Source organism: Lycorma delicatula, chromosome 4 (genome assembly GCF_047948215.1).
Source record: "Lycorma delicatula isolate Av1 chromosome 4, ASM4794821v1, whole genome shotgun sequence".
Taxonomy (NCBI): domain Eukaryota; kingdom Metazoa; phylum Arthropoda; class Insecta; order Hemiptera; family Fulgoridae; genus Lycorma; species Lycorma delicatula.
The window spans coordinates 34,867,216-34,885,535 of NC_134458.1; the positions used below are offsets into that span (position 1 = coordinate 34,867,216).

An 18,320-nucleotide genomic window follows, 5' to 3' on the forward strand; every position below is an offset into this window, starting at 1 on the left:
TTTTCTGTGCATCAGGTAAAAGTAACGGAGAACTCGTGCAATTTTAGTACTACTACACGCATAATTACGATTGTAACTTATTCCTGCAGTCGTATTTTATCTTGAAAATGTTTACGTAGTTTATCGGTGCTCTAATTAAATAAGCAGGGTGTATGCAGATTGTTACATCCTGTATAATGAAAATTGCCTACTGTTAATAGTTGATCGCGCGACTGAAGATAAAGAATTACACAACTATTGTTAATTAGGCATTCTTAGTTTAATTATCACTGATGTGGAAATAATAAAATAACGGTGTTTTAGTAATTGTCTTTAAACAAAAACAAAAAAATGGGGGAAGATTAATACTAATTCAGAAATTCTCTATTCGGTAACCAAAGAATCCTTTATCGTCTGGCGAGGTTTCAGTTTTATTAAATGACTTTTAAATCGCACAGCTTTTGTGTTGTTTTTAAATAAAAATATATAAATTTTACCGTGTAATAGGTAATACCGGTATTTCACGAAAGAGTGTTAATAATTTGAATCCTTAGAACTATAGAAATGTTTAAAGGAAATTAAATTGCATGCGATTAAGATACGAAGAAAATAAATATTACGCTTAAAAAGATTAAGATTACAGTTTGATTCTACTCAAAACGTAGCCTGTCTTAAAAAATTTCAAGATATTTTAGTAATTGATAAAAAAAGATTAGAATAAAAAACCTTTTTCTTCTACTGCAACAGAAATAATAAAACGAAACCGGCAACTTTCCCTGTAAGTACCACGTACCTATCTTTACTTAATTTTTATTAACTTCTTAGAAAATATTACGGTATAAAAATCACCAGTATTTGATTCTTTTCCTTTTTTTATAAAAATAACTATTAATAAATTCAGGATAGCTGCATTTTTAAAATATAATGTACCCGCAAAGAAACTTTCAGTACATGTTTTACTGGTGAAAGTAATGAAACAATTTCTCATAAACATAGATCTGAAAACTGTTTGTTTTCGAGTTACGGAGAGCGAAAGATTTCGCCCGGATTTCAGCTCTTCTAATAGAAAGAAGCCCTACTGAAATTTTTATAACCCAAATTAAGGAGTAAAATTGGTGGTTTCTTATATAATTTGAGCTGGGAAATAGGATAAAACAGGTCCTAAAACTGTAACTTGTTACATGTGAACTATAACTTGTGATGCGTAATACTCGAAGGACTCCGTAGTATTGGCATAAAGCCTTCACGAATCTAATGGTAGTGGTTCGAAATTTAGAGGCTCCGCACTTCTACGTTATACTGTCATGTACACATCACAACAGTGCACGTGATCTGCACTGGCCGGACATCGTATTATTTTTTTTTTTGGCAGTCGTGTTTTTTTAATTTTTAACAGATTTAAAACTTGTTTAAAGTATTCTCGTAAAGCAAAGGTTTTGCCGTTTTTAGAATAAAATTTCTATTTTATAGCACTCGATTTTAATTATAAGGTTTCTGCATTTATTATTTTCCATGCGAGTTAATTTTGATCGCATTACTTTACTAAATTAGGTTTAATTATGAAGATTTAATAATCACAGATATTTAATGTTTAAATCGCTTTGAATTTTAAAGCAAATAATCTAATTATAGCAAATATTGCTCTAAAATTATTAGATTTTTCATGAACATTATTATTTCAGAACTATTACACGCAGAATTTTAACAATATCGAAATAACTAATTTCTTTGGAGTGATAATGTCAGCCGTGCTGTAAGAAACTACACTTAATTATTATTAAAATAGTACTAGCAAAACTGTGAGGGAAAAATAGTAACAAAGGTTTTACATCAGCTTGTAATCCTTTTTAGTTTTTCGATTAGCTATTTTAAATTATTGAAAGGCACCATGTGGAACTGTTTGTGGTAAAAATAAATATTTGATAACATTAATCGATAACGGATAGTTACCGATAATGTAAGTTAGTTAACTTTTCCTATTTAACGATAAACTGTCATGTTGTGATTTACGATAACATAAAATGTGCCATTAATCAACCAAACCGATCTGTAATTTTATTGAAAAAAACTGAAAATTAGCACCCGAGTTGTGTTTTTTTCTATTGATATACGTCAACAATGTACGCTCCATCATCTTTGTACAAAACTAGAACATAATTATTTTATTAAAGCAATGCAGCTTTGTGTGAAAGATGTATTTTAGTTTAAAAGTTAAAAAAAAAGGCTTTTACACTAAACTAATAAAGATATTGTTTTTGTAATTTTTTCTTTTTTTTTATAAAACTGAAAATTACTGAGATCGCTGGAATGTAAAGAACGGATTAATGAAATCTTTAGTTACTCGCTGTATCAGGATGACTTCGACGGGGAAGTACTAAAACCGAGGACATACGTTACGATGATTGTTACCAAAAAATCCATATCTTATTAGTAAAAAAACTCAGAAACATATCTACGTTCTACAATATAAATTTTTAATTCATTTCTTGCACTGTGTATTTCTATGGAAGATTTTTTATTTGAGGTAGTTCTTTGGTTGTTTCTGTTTTTAATAAATTTTCAGATCGTTTGAAAGTTTGCATAAAAAAGAAAGAAAATTTTGGTTGTTTTGCTGCGTCCCATAACTGTGACTTAAATCAGACTAGACCGAGTGTATAAATATTTTAAGCCTTCTGTTTATTAGACGGAAGTATTATTTTGCAGAGCTGAATTTCTTAAAAGTTGTTCGTAACTTTTGATGAAATTATTTTTATTATTATTTTTTTTTTTTAATTACAATACGACATATTTCAACTCATATTTTTGGTGCCTACAAGAAATTGTTTTTGAAATAATTAGTTATCTTTATTTATAAAAATAAATATCAAAAATTTATCTCTCAAATACCGCCCAAACAAAAACAATTTTTATGTTTAAAACATGATTGTGTTTATTACACGGTTTTAATAAATAAAAGCGATTTTCACTTATTTCATAGAAAAACATATCAAGGATGTTACCCGACATTCACTTGGGTTCCATTTGTAATGCGACATTCATCCCATCTGAAGTCGATTCCATTTCAGACTGTAGCCAGCAAGTCGGGCGTTACCTCTGCAGTTGCGGCGTTAATTCGAAGTCTTAGCTCAGCAATATCAGCAGGCAAAGGCAGTACATAAACCCGATTTTTAATGAAACTCCATAAAAAAATATAACGTGGCCAAATCTGGGAAGCGAGTTAGCCATGCGATTGGGCCTTCAAGACCGATCCACCGAACCTGAGAATCGAGTATCAAGAAAATCTCGGACTTGTAGGCGGTAGTGAGGTGGTGCCCCGTCTTGCTGATAGTTATGGCGTCCATCTTGGTCATCATCGTCTAACTAAGGAATTAGAAAATTTTGAAAGCACGTCCAGTGTAGGCGTGAAAAGAAAACACGGCTTATTTTGTAACACAAACACTCTTTAATATCGGTTTTCCATTGTTTGATCAACTTGCATGCCGTTAGCGTTAATACAGGCCTGTAATCGCGGACACATTTTCACACGATTTTGCCCGCAGTTCATGAGGAACAGCAGTAAATTCCTCAGTAATCACATCCTTCAGGTCCTGTAGAGTGTTGATGTTGAAGGAATAAATTTTGTCCTTTAAATAGCCCCACAGGAATACGTCTGGTGGGGTGTGGTCAGGAAAGCGGGCCGGCCATTCGATTGGCCCGCGACGTCCGATCCAACGTCCAGGGAATGCCTAATCCATCCGATTCCGTATTGTTGTGGCATAATGAGGGGGAGTTCCATTCTGCTGCCACCAGAATTGATCAAATAGGTTTCTTTGTTGGATTAAAGAGTAAACAATGACCCTTATGAGCTCCAGGTAATTCTCACCGTTGACGCAATCTTCAAAGAAGAAAGGGCCAATGACTCCTTGGTACGTTTCCTACCCAGACCATGATGTCGGGACTTTTATCATCGTACTCGATTACCGCATTTGGATTCGAGGTACGCCAGTAAACACAATTATGTCTGTTTACACTACCGGTCAGGTAATTTGGCTTCATCAGTCCACACCACACTGTTCCAACTGCGGGTCCTCTTCCGATTTGGTGAGTCACTCTTCAGCAAACTACAGGCGGCGATTAGGATCATCTTCATTCAACCTGTTGATGAGTCTCGGATGATACGGTTTCAGTTTCATATCTTTCAGCATTCGTTGTAATGATGTTCTGGGAATTGTCAGTGCTGCGGACAGACGGCGTGTTGATTTGGATTTCTAGGGTAACACCTGCTGCAGCCGCTCCTTGTTCTCGGCCGTATTGACAGTTTTTGGTCTTCCTGCACGCGACATATCCAGTACGATGCCAGTTGTATCGAAGTGTTTGTTTAAACGTGCAATGGTCTTCGGATTTGGTGCATCAGGTCCATACTCCTGACGCATACGGCGATGAACTTCCTGCACGTTGTCGGTTGCGGAGTACAGGCGTTCGCATCGAATTCGTTTCCTTTTGGAACATTGCAATATCACATTTCTGTTGTATTTTAAAAATTAAACCCGTCAGAAAATGCACTTCTGCTAGAAGTTACGGCTATTCAGACTGCGATCTACTACTTATGGGCCATCCATTATAGCTGTTTGTAGCGCGTGTTTGTTTTTTAATATGAGATTAAGTCGCACTCAATAGACAATATTTCAGCCATTAGTCTTATTGTAAAACCAAAGAACAAAGAACAGAGTCCACTGTCTGGTCGACAAGCAGCTCTCCATCAAATAAATAAACTAAATATAATTAGTTAAATATTTTATTCAGATCTTTAATGAAATGTACAGAGTATAGAGATCACTACAGGAACGGGTAGGTTTGCTATTCCTGGAATGAAAAAGAAATTGTCCTAGCACTTGCCTGGACAGATCAAGGAAGACTGTGATGAAACCTGCACAAATTATGCAGTTAATTAAATATAATAAAGAGATAAGTAAGAAAATCCCATATTAATTCGTAAAAATAATAAATCTATGAATTTATAGTAAAGCAAGTATGTAAACGTATTACATAAAAAAAAGACAATTTAAAAGGTATTAATGCAAATTATTTGAGCGCGTATATTAGTAAATGTTAAACAAAGATTTTAAAAAATGTATTTTTCTCTTCTTTAAAATCGGTATTATCTAAAAATTCGTCAACAGAATATTATTGCTTCTGTTAGAGAAGATCCATTTTATTCTATTTTTAATAATTTTGTAGTAAGATCTTTTAAAGGGTAAATAATTTGTTAAGAATTACAACGGAAGCGAGATAAGGCCCTTTCTTCTCCGTCGACTTATTATCCGAGTTACAGCATCAGCATCACAATCGGCATTACATTACCGATTAATTCTTGACCGACCGGGTTAAATTAGATTTAAAGACTTCTTGATAATTAAAGAACCATCTGATAAAAGGGGGTTATTCGGTTTCCGGAAGAACGATCTCGCTTATCGCCAGAATTGTTAATAACATGTGGACGTATACAACTGGACTGTAAACCGATCCGGCTAGATTTCCATCAGAGGTTTTTAGGATACAATAAAAATGTTTATCTGTATATATATTATAGTTTAAGATTGTATTCGAACAGAAAAGAATAAAAAAAAGCTCAAAGCATTCGAATGACTGATAAGAGAATTGTTGCATTGTAATAAAAAGTAGCGATGTAAACGAGTTTCAAGATGTCTAAAAAAAAAAATTAATTTATATTCTGCTTTATAAAATGTATAGAATTCTTTGTTTAACCGACCGAAGAATAATTATAAAATTTTACCGGTTTTATGATTACCCGTTACTGTAAAATTATAAATGTGTCTTTTGATTCCAAAATATTCATATCTTTCTGTTTATTTTAACCTAAATAATTTATTTTTTTTATCACCGTTTAATCAAATCAGAATTGTAATCAAATTAATTAATATAAAAAAAAATATATATATTAAAAAAATTTGTGTTTAAAAATAAGGAAAATATTAGTCGATTTGGTAACGGGACGTATGTTAATAACGTCATATTATTTGAGTCGTGTGGTAAACCTCAGCGCCTTGTTGTGCATTTGACGTTTTATCTTACCACACAGTTGCCTTTCCTTCCTGTTGCTTTTCCTGCTGCTTCAGATTATGTTCGATACAAAACCGATGGGTCATATCGTTCAGACTATAATATATGCCAACGCCGTTTGTAGTAATGTGACTTTCTATACTTCTTTCGGACACTTCTGATTCGATAAGTGACATGAAATTATCACTTCTTCAGGTATATGTAATTATTTATTATACTCGATACCGGTATCCTTCGTATTCAGCAAAAGTGAAATTGTATTTTTATTAATTCAATTTTTTAGTATTAATTTGCTACCTGTACCGTTTTAATTTTTTAATACTTTTAATCGATTTATTTATTACAATATTTTCAGTTAGTTATTACCATAAGTGTATCGTTTACATTAATTAATAGTGTTAAAACTGAAAAATATTTTCTGTATTCTCCGATTATGAATTTTTGGTTCGGAGCTGAGTATTTTTTTAAAAATAACTTTTCACTTTAATTTTAAATTATTGAACGAATTTTTTTCTGAACGTAAAGCGATTATTATTTCTATTTTTAATGTATCTTAGTGTAATAAAAATTATGTAATTTAGATATATGTTACATGTAATTATTTTATTAAAACTTTTTTAAGAAAAGCAAAGAAATTTTATTTAAGCATAATACATAAACAGTGCACCTGAGTCGCTTAAAAAAAAATAAAATTTAATTTTACAATAATTAATCCACAATAATAAATGATCCACAAGGGTAAATTTTTGTAATTCCTTACAAATTTTGAGACCTATTGATTAGGGAAATGGGAATTATATTTCAAAATATTATGAAATTATAAAACTAAAATATTTTATACACAAACCGAGTCTAAATTGTATAAGTAATTACTTTTCAGTTTTTTATTAATTTTTTAAACGTTTGTATTGACGTAGGAATCTTGAATGGTCAACAGTAAATTACTTTGTTATTAAATGCTTGTTTGTCTATGTAATCATTCTTTTTTCAGTGATTTAAATTATAACATTTTTACCAGAGAACAATAATTTTATTAAACTTAGGAATTATATATATATTTGATCTAATAGTTAAAAAATAGAGATAATGAAAAGCAAGTTCACTCTTGGATATACTTTATTCACTTTTTTATAAACCAAACTCTACATTATTACAGTTATTTTTAACAACTGTTAACAATAAAATATATTTTTTCTTCTCTTTATTGATGTATTATAATGGTTACAGCAGGTCAGTTAATGCAACAACCAGCTTATATACCAAAGGCTCCCCAGGATGTTTTTATCCTCTAAAACTATCAAGATTATCACACAATAAAAAGTAAATGAGATGCTATGAGTAATTTTTTAAATACGCTTTTTTGTTAGTTTTAGTGTTATCTAAATTAGATGTGTATAAAAAAAAAATCTTATTTTTATTTCAATTATATCTTATATAAACATATTTTTTTTATAAAGAATGAAAGAACTGTAATATTTAATACTTATTTATAAAGGTAATTTTTGAATGAGTTTCAAATAATTTTGAGGAAATTTTTGCACATGTGTATTTCTATTGAAGTTTGTTCTTGATATATTGAATACAATATAAACCAATTTAAATGCAACTTAAAAAAAACATCTTCTCTATCTTAGTGTCATTTTTTTTTTGTTTTTTTTTTAATAAACCTGATTGAACTGTTTTGCTAGTTATAAGAAAATAATTTTTTTTCTAGCAATGATTCTTTAAAAAAAAAAAATAGCGTTTATTAATTTAAATAGAACTTACTATAAATTTACAACCAGTGATATATAATGGATGATTGAAATAAAATATCAAAGACAGATGCTCAAGAAACATTTATAAAAAAAAAAAAATAAAAAGTTATTTAAAAAATAATTAAGATGCACGTTGTAATCCCATCTATAATCAGTAGATGTAAAGGAATTGTAAAGGAACAAAAATATAAATATAATTTAATTATTGTAAAGCAGAAAAAAATAAAAGATTAGTAAACACTTTTAAAAAATGTATTTCTGCTTCCATCTGTAAAAAAAAACTTATACCTATAAAAAAAAATTTAATTATAAAAAGTTAAATCAATGACTGTCTAATCAATCTTTTGAAATCAACAACCGTCAAAAGGAAATTATTATTTTTAATTAACAGTTGGCTTTATTTTATATAAAAATATATATATATATATATATACACACATATATACATATGAATATTGCATAAATATTTTTTATTTATCCATTTTTTTATTTTAATATTAGTGTTTACTATTATACTATATATTACTACTTACTATTTATTATTTTTATCAATATATATATATATATATATATATATATATATACGAGGTCTGTAAATAAAATAATGAGACTGGTTCAGAAAAACTTTTTATTTACAATCTAATTATACATGGACTCTGTCACCTTCGAAATAGTTCCCTGATGGTTTTCCCACTCTTCATATCAGTGTTGGAACTCAGAAACCGGAATATCCTTCAGATGGTCGGTTACATTTTTTTTTAATATTTTCTACTGTTCCAAAATGGTGCCCTTTGAGGTGTTTTTTTTTAAGTCAAGAACAGGGAAAACTTTCAGGGACTCAAATCAGGTGAATAAGGTAGTTGAGGAATTACAGGAGTGTTTTTCTTTGCCAAGAACTCATTAATTGAGAGTGCTGTGTGACAAGGTGCATTGTCATGATACAACATCCAGTTGTCTTTGATGGTTGGTCTCACGCGGGCAACTCTTTTCCGCAGTCTTTCAAGAATTTCTTGGTAAATATATTGATTTATAGTCTGTTGTGTAGGCAAAAACTCCTTATGAACAGTGCCTTTACTATCGAAGAAATAAATTAGCATGGTTTTGATTTTTGATTTGCACATTTTTGCTTTTTTGAGACGTGGTGAGTTTGAAGTGTGCCACTCCTTGTTCTGGCGTTTTGATTCTGGGTCATACTCAGATATCCAAAATTCATCACCAGTAATAACATTTTTTAGAAAATCAGGATCAGTTTCAATTCACCCTAGAAGATTGCGGCACACTTCCACCCTGTTTTTCAACAGCGAAATTTTTTGGGACCAATTTTGCACAAACTTTTTCATCTCCAATTTGTTTGTCAAAATTTGATGGACTGTGGTATGGTTCAAATTCAATTGTTCTGCAATCATTCTGACAGTTAATTGCCGGTCGTCTGATTTGTTCAGCATTGTTGCCACTTTTTGACGTTAACGGTCCTCCAGAGGGTGGATCATCCGCAACTGATTCCCAGCCATCTGAAAATTCTTTAAACCACCTAAAAACTTGGGCTCGTGACAGAGTGTTATCTCCAAACGTCCTTTTCAATTTTGAAAAAGTTTCAGTAGCATTCTCACAGAGTTTAACACAAAACTTGATTGCAGAACGTTGCTCATAATTAGTATCACTCATTTTTGTAACGCACAACAAAAACTCGTTTCACAAAAAGTTTGTTTATGTCTCATGTGGCAACAATAAACTAAATAAAAATCAAATCGGCTAATAAACCAGCTGTAATATAAATCAGCTGTTCATATAACCATATGTTTACTAGTAAGTTTACAGTGCTGTCACTTTGGCTGCCAAAAAAATCTAGTCTCATTACTTTATATACAGACCTCGTGTGTATTTATATATATATATATATATGTTCTGCTTGTTTGTCTAGTAATTTACTTTAACAGTTTCTATATATTCATCAAGTTAAATTTTTATTTTTAAGACATTTCATGGACATTTGTCTTTGCTACTTTATTTCAATGCAAATTTGGTTATTAGATGTATTTATTTAAGATACAGCTTTAGCAATATATGTTAAGGAATATACATAAATGTAACTAAAAATGAATTTTAGGCTGGCTAGTCTTGATATTGACCTTAAAAGGGTAGTTTATTTTAATTCTAATCAACCAGTTTATAAAAAAAAATCTCAGTCCAATGGTAGAGTTAGTGAATGAGTAGCACAATTGCCTGTTGTGGGATGCTCAGAGTTTTAAGTCTAATTAAATTAAGAATTATTTTTGATTGCATACAAATAACCTTGTTAATCGTGTATTTTGTCTATTTTCTCTGTTTAAAATGACTCAGATATATGAGCTCCTAATGTGAATGTCTCAAGTATCTGGTCTAAGAGTGAGCAAGACTAAGTGATAAACTCAGATTAAATTTACAGCTTTTCATGAAGCTGTTTAATTTCAGAATAAAATTGAAAATAAAAACAAAGTAAAATTACACTGTGTTGTATAAGTAGTAGTCAAAGTGTTCTATTAGAAAATTAAAAGCTTTTTCCCTTAGTTGTACCATTGGATTATAGATCGTGTCATAATATATATGACTATTATAAATTAAATGAATTTCAGTTGGAAAATATTATTGTGAATGTTTCAAAGTGGTTCTTTATAAAGGTATATTATTATAGTTAGTAATAATAATAATAATGAGATATAATGTATAACTATATTCGAAATTATTCTCTTTTTGGTAATGTTGCAGGCGATCTGCTGCTGTAGTTAGTTCTTAGATGGTGTCACTGAAACACTATATTGAAATAAGAAAATAAATAAGTAAATAAAATTATAAATATAATTTAACCAAACTCAACCTACAATTAACTTTGCTTGCTAACCTAGACCAGCAGGTGTAGGTTAAGTTTGGTTAAATTATATTTATAATTTTATTTATTTTTATTTCAATATAGCGTTTCAGTGGCGCAATCTAAGGACTAACTAACTAACTGCAGAGGTAGATCGATAGCCTACTACATTAATACCCTCTTTTTTATAATTATTCTAATAACTAAGCACATTTTATTGTTCAAAAGTATTTTTCTAAAAGAGAGCTTTTAAGGAAAAGATTTAAATTATTATTTTATAATCTACAAGTGTACTCATGTACTTATAAAGAAATGAGTAACAGTTAACAAAGTAAATTGAGAAAAAGAAAAACATTCAAGAAAGATTTACAAAAAAAAAATCTATAACTAAATGCAAATACTGATTTCTAAATATCATCATCAGTAACTTAGATCTACTAAGCAACGATCACAACTAAATAAAATATGTAAAATTATATGCATATACAGCAGAAATTTATATTTAATTGTTTAATGTTTTTTTTTTATTTTTGGTTGTTTTCTCTCTTGATTGTTCATTTTTCTTTTTTCTTTTAAACAAAGTGCTTAAAACACATTAGGATTAATCTATTAATAAACAATAATTTTTTTATTGCTAATTCATTATCAGATTAAGATTGAATCCAAACAAAAGGATCATTCTCATTTAATACATGCATTTGCTTTTCTATGTGACTTTATGATTGATGAAGTTATGCGTGAATTTGATCTGTGAAATATAATTGTTTAATTTTATTTATTATGATTAATTTTTTACATTGATTTAGTTCGATAAATTAAACAATTCATTAATTTTATTCAATAAAAGTAACCCATTTATGGCTTCTAAAGGTGCTTCTGTGTTCTGGAATAAAAAAAAAACACATTATTTTAAAAAAATACAAAAAAAAATGTTTAAAGCAATCATAAACTAATAATCGAATTTAGTCAATAAGCAAAAATATAAGTTCTGATTATGTCGATTTTTTTTTTTTACTTTTTCTAATTTATTATCTCTCCTTTACTCAATATGATGAGACATAGTAACACTTTTAAAATTATTTCTAAAAAGTTTAACGACTTATTTTCAAATTACATGGAAATTGTGCTTCCAGAAAATTTTGGAGTTACTGGGGAATAAAAAAGCTCATTTTTTTATCTAATTACTGATGCATTTTCAGCGAAGTTATTAGTAACTCGGCCAGTAAATTATTTCCATGCAGTTTGAAAGCAAGTCATTAACATTTTTTTAAACCATTATTTCTCAATTATGATTAAAAATACAGTGATAATTGTTAGAATGTTAGTGATTTCATTCAAACTTAAAGTATTGAGTGAGAAATTCTTTTGGTTTAAAATTTTGTGGATATAAATTTTTTTACTTTAAATGAAAACTGATGAATCGGTATTTGATTTTATCAATTATTGTTACGGGGTATCAAAATTTAATTTGTTAAGTGGAGATTATATTTATTTTTTATTGAAATAGTATTATACACTTCGGCTTTTCACTGGGCTGCTTGTCTTTAGTACAGTTTGACAGCTGCCTAGTGAAGAGTAACAGTGAGTGATACTGTTATACATCATATTCATTAGTAGACTTATTCAACGACTTCAATCGGTTGCATACTGATGATATTATCAGTTGATAATGGGTATAGACTCTTCTGTGTGCACACTGAATTATTTTGCAAACTTATCGACTGTTTTAAATTGTGCTGGTACCTTAGTTTCTACTCTCACTACCTTGTTTAAATGTGAGGTTTGTTTTTTTTTTACTTTTATATTTTATGTGCTTTTATGTGTATGCATCTGCGAAGCTTTGTGATTCATTATAAAATTATTGTAAAATTCTATTGTCTCATTAAACAGTAAACCCCTTGTGATTTATTTGCTCTTGAAACCTTTGTAAATATGAAATAACTGAAGGCTTGAATTATATAAAATAAAATGCTGGTTTTTATCTTTTTCTGAAACATTTAAGCGATCAGCGTTAACATTTTCACCATTGTTAAGTTTTCTTTTAATTTTGCTTTTCAATTTATTTTTCTTAATTATCAGTTCAGTTTCTTACAAAGGAAATTTTTAGTTTATTAATGATCACTTTCAGATCTTTATTCTCCTTTTTATGATAGTGACAATAATTGAAAAAGCACCATTGATTGAAGCTCACCTGATGTATTTCAAATGGAGCTTTCTATTAAAAACACTGTAATGAGTATTGTTGTGTGGCTTAACAACAGGTTCTGATATGAAAATAATTTAACTTAAAACTACATGATTTGCCTATGAGGATGGTTACTGAGCGATTAGTTTTTGTCAATTACAGTAAAACATAACCTTTATGTCTAAGAGATCTTTAAAAAACAATTTTTAGTAATTTTTAAAGTTTTTTTTTTTCAATAATGCTATGCTTTTTTGAAGTTATACAGTTTGAAATGTTCATTTGTGCATGGCTTTTATATATTGCCCAAAAATATATGTTATTTATTATCTCTCGTGTTTTTTTTTTTTTTTTTTGTATATCAATATCTTTTTCTACTTTTTGGGGGTTAGAGATAAAAAAATCTTTGTATATATATATGTATATATCACTGCTTATCTGTCCCGGATAAGCGTATATATTTGTTTTCATTATTCTATTTGAAATTTTATTGAAATGAGTAAATCTTTAGTTTTTATTTCCATACTGATGTCAGTTACTTTAGAATCAGCAATTAAGTATCAATAACATTTAATTTTCAGGAGTTTACAATATATAACAAATGTAGTTTGCAGTCTTTCTCACAATCTGGACATCTTATTTTTAGTGTAAAGTTTGATATCCATGATGTACTTTTTCTTTTTTAAAATTGAGAAGGTTTTAGAATCAATTACAGTATACTTATATTTTAAGATAAAGTTATAAAAGCTTTACGTGTGTCTGAATTAATTTTCGATGCAAGTGATGATTCTTCAGAGAGTGCAACTGGCAGCACTAAATGTAGTAGTGCTGTTATACGTGATGTTCGTGTTTGAATTAACTTTTAAAACATCATTGTTGTTTATTTTTTATTCAACGTGTGTATCTGATTTAAATTGTGTTTGTACATTTGAAATGTGTTTTTTTAATATATTTTGAATCACTGAAGCGCATCTAGTTTGTGTTATTTATTTTTATGTATAACATTTTCATATTTTATGTGTACATGTATGGCTTGCTTCAATAAGATGTCTACAAAATTGAATTCAGTGATGGAACGAAGTGATTTTATATGTTCTCGTTATCATTATAAAAAATCTGAGCCTTTTTGAAAGGAAATTACAAAAACAAACATCTTTGAAAGCCTAATTCAACCAGTAGTAACACATCTCATGGAACCAGGATGCTCAGTGAACTAGCTACACTCTCTGAAGAAGTTTACCATAAGTCAAAGGTAGCTTAGACACTAATAGTGTTTTTATAACTTCACCTTAAAGTAAAGTGCACACCTACTTTAGTCAACTATAAAATCTATTCAATCTTATTACCATTAGCATTATTAATATAAAAAAAATAATTTATTTAATGTTTATTAGTATTCACGTATTAGATATTTACCAAAATGAAGGTAAGTAATTGCTTAAAATGAAGTTGTACCCGTGTTTGTTCATAAAAAATGTATTTGTTTTAGTTTTTTAATTAGTTTAATCTGCAATTTATCAACGAAACTTAATCGCTTTATTAATAATGAAAAGAAACTATTCAAAATATTTATGTTATCAGTACATATCAAATGATATTAAAATATGACGTAAAATGACAAAATAAAAAGTACCTTCGGAGAAAATAAGAAGGATACTAATGGAAAAACTGCAATCCTTAAAATTAGATTTAATCACCATAAAGGACACTTCAGTGTCTTCTAAAGGACTTCTAATTTTTAATGAAAATATGACCTAACAACAATATCTGGCTATTATTGCATTATTAGCAATAATAATGTGATAAGGTAGTAATGCAATAAGGTGGTTTTTTAGTACTTAAATATAATATTTGACTACAGCCATTATGGAGTAACATAAAGAGTCGACTAAGAAGAGTATAAAAATGTTATTAAAAATATTAATTTGAAAATGGAGATATTACATGTGACATTTAGTCACAACTTAATATGCTAAATATGTTCAATGTGTTATTTATAATCATATATAATAGAAAAAAAGAAAAAGCCTAGTACAACTCACTTATTCTTTGATCTCAGAATAGATGTTTTTAATAACATACACAATACTACATAGCTATCAGCAGCCCAGCACAGCTAAATAGAAAACTACTCATTAGTTCCAAAAGACCTAATACCATACAGAAATTATAAAAAATACATTAAAGAATATTTATTTATTTTCAAATTTATCATATCATTTCATGATTGATTCATGAATGGTTCTCTACAGATTTATTCTTTGAATAATTTGCTATTTTTTATAATATTTTTTTTGTTGGCAGGTGTTGTAGACTTCTTATCTACTGAAATTTCAACATCAAAAGAAAAGAAATTTAACTTTATTACATTTGTTGATACTCCAGGATTAGTTGACGGTGACATGCAATATCCATTTGATGTTAATGAGGCAGTCCACTGGTTAGGTAACCATGTGATTCTATTAATTCTATATATATCATATACTTGTGACGAACCATTCATCATTTCATTATGTTTTTTTATCACCCTTTAGATTTCTTTCCTTTAAATTATTTTCATTACGTCTTTACTGCCCTTGAATCCCCATTAACACCTTGTTAATCGTGCAAATTCTGGTTGACTTCTTCTGCAACAAATAATACTAAATTAAACTTTTGAAATGTTTTTTTAAATATTAACAAAAAATTATTTTGTAATATTTATTAAATTAATACCAGAACGGTACTATTATTTTTCAAACTTTTCAAGTTTTGAAAATTGGTTTTTCCCAGTAAATTTCTTATTAACTTTGAACTTAAACATTTTCCCAACTTTTGTTGAAAAAATTATGTTTATTTTTTTCAATTAATTGAAGGGAAAAAATTATTTTTTAACAAAGATATTTCAGAAGAGATTGAGTGAATAAATTCTGATTCAACTGTATTGGGTTTAGGAATGCATATTTTGTATATACTTTAGTCTATAAGAAGAAAATTATTTTCTTTCAAGACATGTGGTAATAACTGTTACAAAGTAATTTTATGTGGGCGGAAAAACAAGTTTTCCTTAAACCGGAAAACTTTTCCTAAAAAAGAAAAACTTCCCTTTTAGTCCTTCGATCCTCTCCATGCCACCAAGCAACCAAAGTTTTCCTGCAACAAACAGCATATTGCCTTGTGTGTTGCACTGTAGTGTAAGGAATATTAATAAAATAATTAACCATTTTACTAAGATTTAAAAAAAAAAATTCAAGTCTACATCCATATAATATATATGTTGATAACACTGAAACCACTTAACACATATTAACTACAGCAATATATAATGGAAAAACACAAATTATTACAAGACATTCAGAAACATGAAGTATATACAAATAATATTTGCAAAATTCTTTACATCATCTAGCAGTGATAGAACTGTTGCAAATCATCACAAGTTGATCTTTCGTTATTCTAAAAAAAGTCAATTTTATCGCTGATCTGATTGGCAATATTAGTCCAACCAAATTACACTTAGAAAAAAAAATTGTTACCTGGACTTTTATTAGTGGAAATGGTAAAGGGGCTTATAACAAACGTAAAAAATAATAAATGCGAGAGCGGAGGTGGTGGAGGAGTGATTTGGGGGGTTGGGGAGTTGAAAAAAAAATGTTCAATACAAAAGTTGTAGATCATGCAAAAATCTACAACTTTTGTAGAGATCACTTTTAAACATAACCTCAAAATTTCTGAGAAAAATGTGAAAAATCTGCTTTTTTTTGTTTTTCATTTTCGCAAAAATAATTTAATTTTGACAAAACTTGGTGAAAGTATACCATTCTGTATTTTAAATAACTACAAATTTTTTTGACATCAACTTTCACTGGAAATCACAATAATATCATTTTTCACCCTTTTTCAACCCCCCATATGAACCCTCCACCTTCCCCGCTCACACATTTATTTTTTTTATGTTTATTATAAGCCCCTTTACCATTTCCACATATAAAAGTCCAGGTAAAATTTTATTTTCCTCTAAATGAGTTATTTCGATTCGTCTATATCAACAGTCCAGCTAACAGGAACAGTCACTAGCTTTTAAGTATAACTATTCCAGGCAGAAATTTGGTTGTTTCTTTATTTCCGGCTTGGTAGTTTTCAGCAGATGCTCTGGTCAGGAAATCATAATTACTACCATAACCTTATAGAAGAATGTTAAATCACATATATGTCACACAGATTGTCTAGTCAAAGAAAGTTGCTAATAACCTCATATGAGAGACATTATTATGTTACCACTTCATGACATGATAAATCATAGCTTGTTGACAACAAGCTATGATTTACCAGTGACACAAACTTCTTTGAACAAAATTGTTGTTATTAAGATAATAATTACTGTTATCTTTCCTGCTAAGAACACTATAATTTCTATGTTGAGTACTGTTTTATCTTTCTTAGCTTCATTCTTTGTTACATGTTGACACGTTTTGGAACCACTCCATTGTCAAAATTTATTGTACTCAGAATACATAGAAATTCTTTTGAACAACCTCTATTGCGCTGTCAGTGATTATCCTTCTATGATTCCATATAGGAGAGCAGTATTCAAGATGACTTCTGGTTTTGTTTTTAAAAAAATTTGTTTTGATTTGTTTTCTTTAAAACTTTTGTGTATTTATTGCCTGTTTAACATAGTTATCTTATGCTAAATATAAAATAGTCTGTTTTTGACCCCAATTTTTTGTCTTTTATCCCAGATTTTGTCCTAAAATTAAAATGTAAAAGCTAAAATTAAAAGGGCAGGACATAATGAACAAATATACACTCAATCCAATGTAATGTTTAAAAATCTAAAATTGTTAAAATAAAGAATCACAAGGATTAGTTTCAAGAAATTGTAGGACCATTATAATGGAAGGGACAAACCAGAAGAGACCATGACAGTAGGAACGGAAAGTGGGAGGAGCTTAACAAAGCTATTAATTCAACGATCCCAACTCAGGAAGACTCAATGCTAAAAAATTAGTTTTGAAATTGTAGGTACTCTGAAATGAGTGACAACGCTAGGAAGGGTAGAAAATAACTCTCAAATCAATTATGATAATCCTAGTGGAAATATAAAATATTGTGAAAATTTTTCCTCAGATTTCTCAAAAACTACTAAAACTAAAGTTCTGGGCTTACTTTTTCAATTTTTCAGGCCAGATTTCATATAACCACCAAACCTATAATTTGGGTTCCAGTTATTACAGATGCTTTATTTACCAAAGGTGCAGAAATTAGAGCGAAGTATTTCATCAGCCAACACTCGCTAACGAAGGGTTTTGCAAAGTTATGTTTATTGAACTTTCTTCTTTATTTTTGTCAATAGAAAGTGTCCTGAAAGTTTGTTACATTCTTCATGAATCACCTGTATACCACTATTATATACTAATATGATAGGTACTATATGCCTATTATAGGGCATTGAGCACTGTTCTTGAAAATCATCTGCAGTCTGTGGTAAGAGTATAATATTACTAGTGTATGCATC

At 29.2% G+C, this 18,320-nt stretch overlaps 1 protein-coding gene across 1 annotated transcript in view; it reads left to right on the top strand.

The window, feature by feature from the left end:
- LOC142323264 (uncharacterized) overlaps positions 1-18,320 on the top strand; it is an 81,932-nt gene that overhangs the window by 30,987 nt on the left and 32,625 nt on the right. The window contains exon 6 of the mRNA XM_075362669.1: positions 15,128-15,268. Within this exon, the coding sequence (XP_075218784.1) occupies positions 15,128-15,268 (141 nt within the window). The remainder of the gene's footprint in view (positions 1-15,127; positions 15,269-18,320) is intronic.